General features: G+C 36.4%; 1 protein-coding gene across 1 annotated transcript in view; it reads left to right on the forward strand.

Annotated features, from left to right (window-relative positions):
• Positions 1-15,571, forward strand: part of TMTC2 (transmembrane O-mannosyltransferase targeting cadherins 2) — a 389,565-nt gene that overhangs the window by 317,213 nt on the left and 56,781 nt on the right. Inside the window, exon 10 of the mRNA XM_054580170.1 lies at positions 12,066-12,180. Coding sequence (XP_054436145.1) covers positions 12,066-12,180 — 115 coding nt within the window. The remainder of the gene's footprint in view (positions 1-12,065; positions 12,181-15,571) is intronic.

Consider the following 15,571-nt stretch of genomic DNA (forward strand, 5'->3'; position numbering starts at 1 on the left):
CTTCTTATTTTCGCAGACATTGAATTTGTTCACAGCACAATGAAATGCAATAGATTATAGCCAAATTACATAGTTTGAACTGTTCCAGAATTAAGATATCTTTGAAGGTATGATCGGGTGATCCAGGGTGGTGGAGGAATAAGTGGAAGCTACACTAACCTCCTTCTAGGATCAGTGTGGAATTACGACTAAATTGTACAGAAATTATCCTGAATAACCAACTGAACGCTTGCTGGAGAGAAGGCTTATAACCAAGGACAGACAGGAGAAACCACTTCACAATGAGATGGTTAGAAAGTGTGGAGGAGGCACAAGAGGGCTGGCTGGGCCTCCATGGGCAGCAGCTGAAGTTCTAGAGGGATGTTTCAGTGGCAGAGAGGGGGCGTTCCTCCTGAGAAGTGTGGAGTCTAAAAACCCCAAGCTGGGCTGCTCAGTTTACACCACCAGAGCCAGAAAGGGACCCAGATAATATCCAGCTGTGAAAAGCAGTGGGTTTTCCACGAAGGGGACAAGGCTGGAGATGCAGAGAGCCTCTTTAAGGGCCAAGACACAAAATTTCATTTGCAGCCACTTATCCGAGGCTCCGGCACACAGGGGGCAGAGTGGACAGGAGACACTTGAGAAGAGTCTGGGGTTGGTGGCTTTGGGGAGAGAACTGAAGGGACAGCCACCAGGATCCCTGTGCTGAGTCATTCTTCATACTGCAGAAGCCATCTCACGCAGGCAGAGCACTCCTCTCCAAGTGGCATAGACTGAGAGGAAGCAATAGCCCTGCCTGCAGGAATTACTCTGCCCCATGCTACGGTGCTTAAGCAAGACTGCTCATTACAGCTTAAGGCCCTATCACTGATTAGTTTAACAACTAAAGTAGAACATACAAAGAAACTGCCAAAATGGGAAGACAAAGAAACAGACCCCAAACACAATAAGAGAATTCTCCAGAAGAACTAGATGAAATGGAGGCAAACAATTTATCTGATAGAGAGTTTGGAGTAATGATTATAAGGATGCCCAACAGCATGAAAAAAGACATGGAAACCAAAAAAAAAAAAAAAAAAAGTACCAGTCAGAAATAAGAATGTATCTGAAATAAATAATACACTGGAAGGAATAAGCAGTAGGTTAGATGAAGCAGAGGACTGAATCAGTGATTTTGAAGACAAGGTAGAAGAAAACATCCAGGCAGAACAGAAAAAATAATTTAAAAATAAGAAGAGCTTAAGAAACATTTTGGACAATGTAAAACATAACAATATCCACATCATGGGAATACCAGAAGGAGAAGAGAGCGAGCAACATATTGAGAACCTTTTTAAAGAAATAATGACCAAAAACGTCCCTAATCTGGTGAAGGAAAAAGACACACAAGTCCAGGAAGCTCGGAGAGTCTCAAACAAGTTGGAACCAAAGAGGCCTATACCAAGACACATCGTAATTACAATGACAAGGCTTAGAGACAAGGAGAGAATCCTAAAAGCCACAAGAGAAAAGCAGGTAGTTAGACAAAAGGGAGCACCAATTAGACTGCCAATCTGATTTCTCAACAGTAACATTTCAAACCAGAAGGGAGTGGAGTGAAATATTCAATGTGATGAAAAGCAAGGACCAATAACTAAGGATACTTTACCCAGCAGGCTATCATTTAAACTTGAAGGAGAAATAAGGAGCTTTCCAGACAAGAAAAAGCTAAGGGAGTTTAACACCAAACCAGTACTGCAACAAATGTTAAATGGCTTGCTAGAAGATGGAGGAGGAGGAGGAGGTGGAGGAGGAGGAGGAGAAGAGGGAGGAAGGGGTGGAGGGAGGGAGTGGAAAAAAAGAAGAGAAAGAAAAAAGAAACAGAGGAAAATAATCTTAACAAGAAAATGGCACTGAGTACAAACGTATCAATAATCACCCGAAGTGTAAATGGCTTAAATGCCCCAACCAAAAGACATAGGGTAGTGAATGGATAAGAAAACAAGACCCACATATATGCTGCCTCCAAGAGACCCATCTCAGATTGAAAGACACACAGAGACTAAAAGTAAAGAGTTGGACAAATATACTTAATGCAAATGGAAAGGGGAAAAAAAAAAGCTGGGATAGCAGTACTTATGTCTGACAAAATAGACTTTAAAACCAAGGTTGTAGTGAGATACAAAGATGGACACTACATAATGATAAAGGAACAATCCCACAAGAGAATATAACCCTTGTAAACATTTACGCATCCAACAGAGAAGCATCAAAATATGTGAAGCAAATCTTGATGGACATAAAGGGCGAGAGCGACAGGAATACACTCACAGTCAGGGATTTTAACACCCCATTGACTTCAATGGATAGATCTCCAGACAGAAAATCAACAAGGAGACAGCAGCCTTAAATGACACACTAGATCAAATGATTTAATTGATACTTTCAGAGCATTTCATCCCAAAGCTGCAGAATATAAATACTTTTCAAGTGCACCTGGAATGTTTTCTAGGATAGACTACATTTTAGGACACAAAACAAGTCTTAATAACTTATGAAGACTGAAGTCATAGCGGGCATCTTCTCTGACCACAATGCTATGGAAGCCAGAAATTAATTACAAGGAGGACACTGAAAAACATGCAAAGACATGGAAGCTAAATAACATGTTATTAAACAATGAATGGGTCAACAATAACGTAAGGAAGAAATCAAAAGATACCTTGAAACAAATGAAAATGAGGACACAACAATCCAAAATCTGTGGGACACTGGGAAAGCAAGCCTAAGAGGGAAGTTCATAGCAATACAGGCCTATCTCTAAAACAACTAAAGCTGAAATACACAGCCTAACTTCACAGCTAAGGGAACTTGAAAAAAGTACAACAAACAAAGCTGAAAGTGAGTAGAAGGAAGGAAATAATAAAGATCAGAGCAGAGATAAACAAAATGGAGTCTTAAAAAACGATACAAAAGATCAATGAATCCAAGTGCTGGTTTTTTGAAAAGATAAACAAGATTGACAAACCTTAACCAGACTCATGAGAAAAAGAGCAAGGACCCAAATAAATGTAATCAGAAATGAAAGAGGAGAAACAGAAACTGACACCAAAGGAACACATAGGATTACACAAAAATATTATGAATGACCATATGGCAACAAACTGGACAACGGGGATGAAATGGATAAATTCCTAGAAACATACAAGCTTCCAAAAGTAAATCAGGAAGAATCAGAGAATCTGAATAGACAGAGTACACATAGTGAAATGGAAGCAGTAATCAAAAAACTCACAACTAGCAAAAGCCCTGGACTCAATAGCTTCACAGTTTAATTTTACTAAACATTCCAAGAAAAACTAACACCTCCTTCTCAAACTATTTCATAAAATTCAAGAGGTAGGAAGGCTCCCAAATTCATTTTATGAGGCCAGCATTATCCTAATTCCAAAACCAGATGAAGACATAAAAAAAGAAAATTACAAACCAATATCCCTGATGAACACAGACACTAAAATCCTCAACAAAATATTAGCAAACCAAATTCAGCACTGCACCAGAAAGATCATAATCATGATCAAATGGGATTTATTCCAGGAATGCTGGGTTGGTACACCATTTGCAAATGAATAAATGTGATTTACCACATAAACAAAATGCAATATGAAAAGCACATGATCATATCCAAAGATGCAGAAAAAATTTTGGTAAAGTCCAGTGTGCATCTATGATAAAAACTCTCAGCAAAGTGAAATTAGAGGGAGCCTACCTAAGCATGTAAAGGCCATATATCACAAACCCACTGCCAGCATCATCATACTCAACAGGGAAAAACTTCACGTGTTCCCCTTAAGATCAGGAACAAGTCAGGGATGCCCGCTTTCACCTCTCTTATTCAACATAGTAGTGGACGTCCTAGCTTCAGCAATGAGACAAGAAGAAATAAAAGGCATCCAAATTGGAAAGGAAGAAGTAATACTGTCATTATCTGCAGCTGACATGATAGTGTATATAGAGAACCCCAAAGATTACACCAGCAAACTACTAATAACTGATAAATGAATTCAGCAAAGTACCAGGAATACAAAATTAATATTCAGAAATCAGTTACATTTTATATGTCAATAATGAACTAACAGAAAAAGAAGTTAAGAAAACAATCCTATCCACAATTGCTATAAAAAGAATAAAATTCCTAGGAATAAACCTAACCAAAGATGTAAAAGCCCTGTACTCAGAAAATTATCAGACACTGGAGAAAGAAACTAAAGAAGGTACAGGTAGTGGAAGCACATACTGTGTTCATGGATAAGAATAATTAACATTATTAAAATGTCCATATTGCCCAAAGCAATCTATAGATCAGTGCAATTCCTATCAAGATTCCAATGTCATATTTCACAGAACTAGAACAAACATTTCAAAAATTTAGGTGGAACCTTAAAAGGTCCCTCATAGCAACAGCCATCCTGAGAAAGGGGAACGAAGGTGGAACATGCTACCTAATAAGAAACTGTACTATAAGGCCATAGTACTCAAAACAGACTAGTACTGGCATAAAAAGAGACACATCGACCAATGGGACAGAATAGAGAGCCCAGAAATAAAACCACACCTATATAATCAATATTTGGCAGAGGAAATAAGCACATACGATGGACTAAACATAGTTTATTCAATCAGCAGTGTTGGGAAAATTGGACAGATATATTCAGGAAAAAGAAACTAGACCACCTTCGTACACCACACACAAGAATAAACTCAAAATGGATTAAAGACTTCAATGGTAGACCCAAAACCATAAAAATCATGGAAGAAAACATTTGTAGCAAAATCTTGGACATTGCTTGTAGGAATATTTTATCAGATATATCTCCCCAGGCAAGGGAAACAAAAGAAACAGTAAACAAATGGGACTACATCAAACTAAAAAGTTTTCTCATGGCAAAGGAAATCACCAACAAAATAAAAAGACAACACACAAAATGGGAGAACATATTTGCCAATACATCTGATAAGAGGTTAATATCCAAAAATTATAAAGAACTTACAAAGCTCAATGTGAAAAAAACAAACAACCCAATTAAAAAATGGGCAATGGACCTGAATAGACATATCTCCAAAGAGGCCATACACATGTCCAATAGACATATGAAAAGATGTTCAATGTCACTAATCATCAAAGAAATGCAAATTAAAATCATGAGGTATCACCTCACACCTGTCAGAATGGCTATCATCAATAAATCAACAAACAACAAATGCTGGCCAGGATATAGAGAAAGGGGAACCCTTTTGCACTGTTGGTGGGAATGCAGAATGGTGCAGCCACTGTGTAAAGCAGTGTGGAGATACCTGAAAAAATTAAAAGTAGATCTGCCTTTTGACCCGGTGATCCCACTTCTGGGAGTATATCTGAAGGAACCCAAAACACTCATTCGAAAGAACATAAGCGCCCCTGTGTTCATTGCCACTTTATTTACTATCGCCATGATATGGAAGCAGCCTGGGTGTCCATCAGTAAGTGAGTGACTAAAAAAACTATGGGACATTTACACAGTGGAATACTACTCAGCCATAAAAAAAGAAAATTTTACTCTTTGCAATGGTATGGATGGACCTGGATAACATTATACTAAGTTGAAATAAATCAGGAAATGCAAATACCATATGATTTTTCTCATATGTGGAACCTAATAAACAACTTACAAGGAAAATGGGGACAGACTCATAGATGGAGAGCAGGATGACAGCTGGTAGGGAGGAGGTGAGGAGGGGGAGGGATTGAACAAAAAAGGCAAAAAGACTCATGGACATGGACAGCAGTGTGGTGATTTTGGGGGGAGGTGGGTATATGGGGACTAAATGGTAATGGAAAAAATTACAGTAAAGCTTAAATTTTAAAAAAAATGAAATGAAAATAAAACCCCGAGGGGAAAAAAAAGGTATGATATCTGTCTGGATTATTTGTTATATATCAAGGGAAACTGAGAGATCTAAACCAGGGATACCATATTTCTCAAATCTAAGAGGAACTGTTCATGGTTCATAGAGATGTCACTGTGAATGGCACCCTTGGAAATGGCGCAGTACCCAGCGCGCATGGCCATTCACTGCAGCCTTGCCTAAAATCAGTGTAAGGTGAGAGGGTTTGAACAAACAGATGCCTGGTGCCCTATGCTGGCTAGAGTCTAACTCTCACTTGCTTTTGAAGATGAAACAAGTAACCACAGAGGGATATGTTTGATTAATTCAGTCCTGTCACTGAACATATATTTATTAAATTGCCACAATGTATCAGGAAATAAGAGAATGAACAAATATGATATTTTGGGAAAGGGCCTTCCAGGAAGAGTCTGAAGTAGTAGTCTTTGTTCCTCCTATGTGTTAGACAAACAACAGGAAGTCAGTGGAGGTCGAATATATGACCAAAAGGAGAGGAGAAGGAGACAAGAAGATGAAGTCAGAGAACTAAGGTAAAGACCTGGGGGAAGAACCCTGTGCTGATTAGGTTGTGTAGTCCAGTGTAATGTTTGTGCTTTCCTGAGTCAGCTGCCAGTAAGCTCTCCCACTTAAACGGGACTGCTCTGACTGCTGCGTTGCGAATACCCTGTGAAATCCAGGGCAGAAGTGTGGAGCTCAGTCAGGAGGGTGTTGCTATAACCCAGGGTGAGATGGCGCCGTGAGACACAGTAGTATTAGAAGTAAAACTATTCTGGATACATTTTGATAATCTGATGTTCCCTCCCAAGGGTAACTATTTTACTACAAATGTTATGTTCTAGTTGTTACTCTATAAATAAACTTTTTATTTGCCTTTGCACATTTTTTTTTAAATGACATTTGAATGGTTTTTCCTAAAAAGAATTGTATCATCATAACACTTATTCTGGATTGTTTTAGCTCCTTCATTGAACATAAGGGCAAGTTTTTCATAGTATTTAGTGAGAAATGCCTGTCCCAATACTCTAGGGAGCTTATGTGTAGAACTTTTACAAAGCAGTCTTTGAGCCTGTAGCTTAAGGCCAACTTACATTTTTATGGATTTCTACCTTTCAGACAGAATTTAAAATCCAGGAACTACTGAGGAATTGATCTTCACAAGATTGTTATATTGAAATGTTGGTAAAAATCTACCAAGTAGTTTAAGTGGTTCAGTTATAGAATTGTCCAGAAAGAAATGGCATTAACTCTAATGCTGAAATAGCTAAATCCAGAATCACTGACTGCTTTTTCCCCTCTTTCTGTTTAGCCTATGGGGAGACTTACACTCTGCATCTGCACATTAGGAGAATGCATTCTCTTTTTTATATTCTCTTCTGGTTTTTTCCTACTCAGATGTCTTTTTCTTTACAATTTCTCATCTCATTTTTTCCTTTTTTCTCCCTTTAATTTGAGACAATTAAATAAGATGATGATAATTAACTTGGTTAAGACAAATTACAAACCAAAGAAATAATGATAAAGTGTGGTCGCACAATACACCCATGAGAGCAAAATATATTTTACTTAAGATTTTTGTGGTTTCTTCATTTGAAATTCTACTCTATTATCAAACAGAAAGAATGTGTTTTTCTACTACATGTGAAAGAGAATGATTTCTCAGAAAGGTCTGCATATGTGGGATAAAACTCTTAAATCTTCTTATTTTCAAAGTTTGGAAGAGTAAACTTATATTTAATGAGCACGTCTTACTCACACGTACATATCTTTCCGTCTACACAGACGCCTACGAGCAGCCGGGTCCTTGCGCCTGGCACGTAGGGAAGGGCACAGCACGTGCAGTTGATTGACCGCAGGCGCTCAGTGGCACTGGTAGCTAGCCCCAGATGCGGAGTCCAGACTGCGGAGCAAAACATTTATTTTGTTGTTTTCATAAGACACTTGTTTTCAGACGGTGAGCACTGGACTAGCAACATCCGCTGGGAACTTGTTAAAAATGCAAATCATTGGCCTTCCCCCATCCGCACTGAATCTGAAGCCAGTTCAGCCAGGCCTCCAGATGATTCTGATGTGTACTAAAGCTGGGGAACCACTGGGGAAGGGGACCTTGCCGGCCTTGCAGGATCTGCCCATGTCAGTGGACTCGCCTTAGTGCCTGCCCTCCTCAGGTTTTCTTGCTGTCCTCTTTTCCTTGTCTTTGCTCTCCTACTGGCCTGACTCCATCTTGTAGTCACACTTACTCTATGAGCCCCAGTTGCTGCTCTTACACACCGAGCCTTGGGATCTGGCTCAGCCTTGATGGGCACAACAGGAGACCTGGATATTCTTCAGTGAAGAGCACCTATTTCTCTCTTACTAATATTGATCACTTTTCCTTGCAAGGATTCAGTGCCTTATTGTTTAAAATGGTTCACTTTCCAAGAGCGATAAAGATGAGAGAATTGAGATCCACTTCCTACCACATGTACTATAAACGGGGTGCCTTATTGGGACAGTCTGATTTATAGCCCTGGTTCCAGCATCATAATGCCGTTCCCTTTTATTCTGTTAAGTGTTTGGGTTTAGATGATAAATTATTTGGCAATGAATTTAAATCATAAGTAATTCTCACACTGTTGGAAACTGGTGAAAGAAAGATTCACCAAGAAAGACATGTTTGGGGCATAAAAATGAAAGATATCCAATTACAGTAGGTAGGCAAGGCAGGGCTATAGATGGGGATGGAGACATATCTTATAGGCTGAGGGTTCAGGATGAATAAGGCTGTGAAGCAGCAGGTTACATGAAGTGAAGCTTAAGTAGCTTGCGGACACTGGAGCCTGTTTCTGGTAGGAGCAATAATAAATGAAGCTGCTTGAAGAGGAGTGATTTGTGGGAAAGTCTTCCAGAAGGAGTAGGGCACATTTTGTTTCTTATTATTCCTCCAATAACATATCAATTTAGGGTTTTTAAAATATTTATTGAGAAGAAACCTAGTATATCTTAGTTACCTGATATATGTTGGTTCTATGTATTTGAAATGCTTATTGCTCTATTTTTCATCAGTTCTGGGCTATATTTCAAACAAACAATCATTGTAAAATAGAAGAAGAAATTACTTTTGACTTTAGTTCAAATTTTCAAATTCAGTTAAAAAGCAGACACCAAATGATTTACACTCCGTAACATTTTATGCCGTACATAACGTTAAAGCTGGACTGTTGAGATATATTGCCTGTCAAGAACAGAATGGGGAGCATTATGCAAATATCTCACTGATATATTGTGATACTGTTTTTTTGATGCTAATCTGATGAATAAATTCTACTGTTATAAAATTATTGTATCGGAAGTATTTGTCACCATTTACAATAAAAACAATTATGTGTTTCCTATTGGTTTGGGAACTTGGAAGCTGTTTACAAAGAGCATGTTGCATGGCAAAGCTTACTTAAAGCATAAGTAAGAATTATGCTAAAATTGTATATTTGATGATCATAAAGTTGTATATTTGATTTTACACAAATAGTTAATGTTATCCTTTTATGGTTGTTGGTTTTGAACCATTCAAAGATGTATTTAACTTAACAAGCTTGAAAAGCTCTGCCCTGGGACATTGCATATAAACTCAGCTCTTATGCCACTATCATTGTTTTACCACACAGGCTTCTTGTCGATGTCCCTTTGTGGGCAGTACAGATATCATGTCCTTTTTCTCTCTCTCTCTTTTTTTTTTACCTGAGCTAAAATATCTTCCTTTCCTTCTATTGTTTGGAATAATGAATTTGAAGAAAAGAACTTTAATTATGCAGTTAATTGTTGCATTTTTTTCTAGTTATTAATATTAGAATACATTTCAGAGTTAACTACCTGAACAGGAAAAGGAACAATTAATAAGTTGCTACATTATCTTTTGTTAAATATCACATAATTAGCTAATATATTTATTGATGCATTTATTTAGGTAAATCTTATGCTTTGAAGATAGGTAGCAACTAATATTACATTTTAATTTAAATAATCTATAAGCATAACTAACTGAAGAATACATTTAACCTGTTATTCTTTACTGTTATATGAGGAGATAGTAATTATTTAGTATGCTACACATTGTATAATTCTTGTTTTACTTTTTTTCAAACCATGTATACTTTAAATTGAATGCCATATCACCATATTTGTAGAGTTAACACATACATGATTTTCTATTTATAAATAAATCTGTTTGCAACTCTTTTCCTTAATAATCTTCTACCAACAATTATGTTTCCTTTGGGAGATAAGAAAGGCACAGAATGTTAGGTGACAAACTTAAGAAAGTGATATAAATTATGTTTTGTAGAAATAGCTGATGGGTCTCCAAGTCCTAGTCTTAAAACTGTCACTTTATCTAAAAATGTAGGCTTGAAATCCTAGGCTTATCTTTTATTCACCATCCTTTACTAATTGAAGTTTAAAAATGTGTAAGTAAAGACAATGCCTGCGGTTTTATTGCAGTTCTTAAAGCAGAAAAATTTTCCCCTTATGTAATATTAAGAACTAGTGTTTTTGAGTTAGAAGGCAATTTGTAATATTGATGAATAGTTACTAGTGGGCTCTTCTAACAGCCACATGGGAGGATTTACCTTTTCTATTTTTTTTCTGTTTCTTTGTGCAGTTTAGGACTCACAAATCATTTTTATAGCTATTTTTGTGTTATTAAAGTCTTGACCTTTAAGCAAATAGGAAACCTCAAGCAAAAAGAAATAATTATTTGATCACAACTCCGTAAGCTTGTCAATTGTGTGAATGGTTTCTGCCTATCTCTGTCTTCCCTTGAATTGGCTTTCATTTGAATAACCAGATAAAATAAGGCTTAACTTTATTACTTTTACTGTTATTAAATCCCTAGGTATAAAAAAAATAGAGCCTATTCTCTGTTTGCGTATTTACAGTCTTACAAACCTCTGTGTTGTTTTCTTTGCTTTCTGGGATAGCATTATGTAAGAATTATTGAGGTACAATTTTAAAGACTTATGTTGCTCTATCTGCAATAATTTTAACCTTGCAAAGCTAACATGAAAGGAATCTCAAAAACCTGAATCAGTTAATATTTCTTCCACATTTGTTAGTCAATTGAATTAAGAGTTAAGCTGAGCTTTCTGCTTTTTGTAAAGTTTACTATTAAGTATAAGCAATAAATATATTCCAATAATAGCCCTGTTTGTGCATATGCGTCAGTGACAGATGCTATTTTAAAGGAACAATAATTAAAATAAACTAAACTAATATTTTGAATTTTTTTTCTACAAAGGAGCTATCATTCTATGAGTTCAGAGAGTCAGCTAATAATTAAATTTTATGTTATGGATGCAACATATATAATGAATTTATAGGTGAATGCTTAAACCACTTGATTGGTGTCTTACCAAAATATATTCACCTGAGCTGTAGATATAGCAGTAGGACTAATAGAGTGTCTTAAATCTTACACTTTGACCATTAGAAAACATTGGTAATAATTTCACAATAGATGTCTAAATCAGACCATCACACTGTATAACTTAGACTTAACACAGTGATGTATGTCAATTATTTCTCAACAAAAATGCAAAGAAAACATTAATCTTCCCATTAGTCTTTAAAATTTATTTAATAATTTTTACATAGTAATATATCTTTTATTTTATTATTTGTAGTAGATCTGTTGTTCATTTTATTTCTTGCTACAACAGTCTATACAGGATGTTATTTTAAGGAAAAAAATGGGCCCTGGCTGGTATGGCTCAGTGGATTGAGTGCTGGCCTGTGAACCAAAAGGTCACTGGTTCCATTCCCAGTCAGGGCACATGCCTGGGTTGTGGGCCAGGTCACCATTTCAGGGTGTGCGGAGAGGCAACAGATGGATGTATCTCTCTCATGTTGATATTTCTTTCCCTAGTTTTCTCCCTTCCTTCCCTTCTCTCTAAATATTAATAAATAAAATCTTTTTTAAAAAAGAAAAAGAAATGGTTAATGTACCAGACAGATGTCTTGTAATTATGAGAAATAAGACTACATAATTAACAAATAGGTGTATGGCACATGTAAATCTTTGCTATGTATCACCTTAATCACAGTTTTTGTATTTTTCTCTATAGCAGCTTTATTTGTTTCACAGGGTTATTATTTTTAAGTTGAAGCTCACCTGCTTTCATACTTTGCAGGTCAGTTTCTTCTGGAAGAAGCTCGCCTCATAGAAGCAGCCGAGATGGCAGAAAAAGCAGCTGAACTGGACAGCACAGAGTTTGATGTGGTCTTCAATGCTGCCCACATGCTCAGGTCAGTTTTTGCTACTGTGCCTTAAAAAGAGCAACCTTGTGGCTTTGGGGAAAGCAATTAATTATGCTAATTTCCATCTTATATCCTTATTTCACATTTGTAAAGTGAGTTATTCTGCTTCGCCATGTTACAATCAGTCGGGATTTTTTTTTTCATTCTAGTTTATGTGCATGTTATGTAGGGCATATGAGCTTTCAGGACTCTGAAAATGATTGAGACATCCTTTTCCCTTCCCTTCAAAAATTATTGGCCATAAAATACAAAAAGAGAATTGCACAATTGAAATAAATGACTGTCTAAGTAATATATCTATATGTCAATTAGTCAACTGCATTTCAATATTTGTGGGGGGGTTTGTTAATTACATCGAACGTACTGTGTGGATATATTTTATTACTTTTGGTAGTGGAGAAGATCATCAAATACAAATAGACTTAATGCCTATCAAATTCTCAGAATGGCCATATAATTAGCACTGTTGCTGTGTATTGAAACAATATATCTTTAGACCACTAGTGCGTCTGTTTTCAGAAAGATGGTTAGAAAGGCCTTTATAATAATAGAGAAACCATTAAAAGGCAGATCAATAACTTTTGTTGTAAATTAAAAAAGATCAGTGCTTCCTTAAGTGGGATTTTAGGTTAAAGGAGGATGTTTTTAAGAAACTGACTTGATTTATACAGTTATTTTAAAAGTATTGTTTGTTCTTTTAAAAATATGGATACCCCTTTTCCCATACTTAGCTAAATTTCATTCTGTTAAATCACCTAAATGCTTCATTAGGTGACATTCATACAATGGGCTCAATGTGTGACTTCTAGAGATAGGTTTATAATTATGTAGATTATTCTTCCAAGGGAAGAAAAACAGTATAATCAGTTCACATTTGTATGAAATTAAAACATGAACTTTCAGGAAAAGTAGAGGAAGGTTTTTTTTTTATGTTTAATTTTCAGATGATTGTAGATTTGCATGCAGTTATAAGAAATAACACAGACAGCTCCCTTGTACCATTTATTCAGTTTCCACAATGGTAATATCTTAATAGAACTACTATACAATATCAAAATCAGAATACTGATATTGATACAATCCTCTAGTCTAATTATGTTTGCCAGCTTTACTTGTACTTGTGTGTGTGTGTGTGTGTGTTTAGTTCTATGCACTTTAATCACATCTATAGCTTTTGTATCCGTCACCACAGCCAGAATACAGTGTTCATCATCGCAGGGGTCCCTTGTTCTGTCCTTTTGCAACCACATATTTCCACCTGTCCCTGTCCCCCAAGAACCAATTTTTAAAGCAAGTTTTACATTTTACTTTGGATTTATAATTTGAGACTGTTATTGTAACTGTATCTCAGTGGCTTCCTACTTGGCTTTTTATGTTTTAAATAAGAAATTCAAAGTCCATTTAAGAGGAAAGTGAGTACTATGAGCTTTCTTTTGAGTGCCCTCACTCCACATCTTTATTTAACATTTCTAAAGCTGACATCTACAAAGAGAAATCATGATTTCATTGACTATTGCTATATTTGTAAAATAAACTGTGGTCAATTTGCAAGACCCTTCAGTGGAAGAATAATTTTTAAAAGATACCTTAATTTTCATGATAAAGTTAGGTATGTATCAGGGAGAGAACTTTTGGTTCTTTATGAATAAAACACTGCTTTTAGTCACAAAAAAGCCATTTGTAATGATGGAAATGGGCAAGTTTCTACAGACTAATTCATCTTAATTATCGTAGATACTTTCGTCAATAAGACATTTTGATGTATATTAAATCAGTATCTAAAGTTCAAGATCTTCCAATGGAAACCCATTATAAGAACGTTACAAATAATGTCCTTGTTAAATACATCACTTATAACTTTTCCTTAAATACGATAGTGCTAAAAACCAATGAAGAGTTTTTGTTACAATTGGTGATGTGGGAATATTTATTATTTATTTTTCAGGACCTTCTCTCTAGCTTTTTGCATTCTGCATTCCTCATTAAGTTACAGTCAGTCATCACCTTCCTATATGCCTTAATTGCAAATATACCACAGCAGCCTGGCCATAGTCTTCTTGTGGCAGTCCCCAAGAATGTTTTCTGTTTTTCGGCTCTGTCAAATACAACTGTTTCTTGAATGTTTACTGTCAGACTCCTTTCCCTGTTAATCAAGAACATTTAGGGCTTTGTTTGCTAAAAGGAATAAGAAAGCTTATTGGTTTTCCCTTATGCAGCCTTATCAAAATGGTTAGCTATCAAGATTTTGCCTATTTAATGGCACATATAACATTCCCCCTGGGGGATGCGAACTTGTTATAAATTGAGTTTGATATTAATTCTTCCCTCAAGAGCTCTAGTCTTTTCCAAGATATTTAGGACACAAAACTGGACAGGTTTGGTGACCAACTGGGTATGACGGAAAGGACAGATGTCCCCCTGGCTGTGTCTTGGTTAGCTGAATTAATGTTGACCTAAAATTCAAAATTAACAATTTAGGGATACTATAGTTCAAGGTATGGTTTGAGAACACTCATTTAACCTCCTTGTCCTTGGCTAATTCCCAGTGAAATGACCCAGATAATCTATTAATAAGGAATAACTGTTCACCCCAAATGCAGAAAGACAGGAAGGAAGGAAGGGGGGGAGAGAAAGAAAGAAAGGGGGAGAGAAAGAAAGAAAGAAAAACATCATTCTGTATAGATGAGATGAGATTGCAAGAGCTGAAAGCCTGTGGCCACTCATGAAAGGAAAAATCTTTACCTTACGGGACCTTCAAGGACCTTGAAATTTGAGAAATTTCCAGCAGACCCATTTTAGCTCTCAATAATGGATAATGATCTTTCTCTGTAGAAAGTTTTGAAATACATGATTTCAACTTGGCAGTTCAGATAAGAACAACAAATTAAATGTATTAAGGTAAAGGGCCGTCATCAAAGCAATGAGATTTACATTAAATACATAAGAACCACTTAGAACATCTATTAGTCATGATAGCAAGATGAATCACAAGAACACTATGTGGTGGTGGAAGTATTCATCCTTTTTATCAAATATGCTTGGCCTTCCACCTTCGAGAAACAATAGGATTGCACTTCCCAGCCATTTGCCAAGTTGAAGACCTTCGTGGGTCTTATTTGGGTTACTGAATCCTGTGAACGTGGTGTGTGGCACTTTTGTAAGAGTCAGTGCTTTCCCCTTTTTTCCGCTTGGAAATTGTGGAAATAGATCCTGAAATGGCTCTATTTCAGATGAACCTCCCTTTTCACCTGCTTTAGGATGAGAAATAAACTTTGATATCTTAATTCACTGAGAATTGGGGTGTGTTTCTTTACTCCAGTGTAGCCTAACTAATCCTAACTGATATAGTATATACCTGCAAAAAGAGAAGTAGTTGGAA

This window comes from Pteronotus mesoamericanus, unplaced genomic scaffold, assembly GCF_021234165.1.
Source record: "Pteronotus mesoamericanus isolate MK-2021 breed Mesoamerican mustached bat unplaced genomic scaffold, CSHL_Meso_final contig_56, whole genome shotgun sequence".
NCBI classification, from domain to species: domain Eukaryota; kingdom Metazoa; phylum Chordata; class Mammalia; order Chiroptera; family Mormoopidae; genus Pteronotus; species Pteronotus mesoamericanus.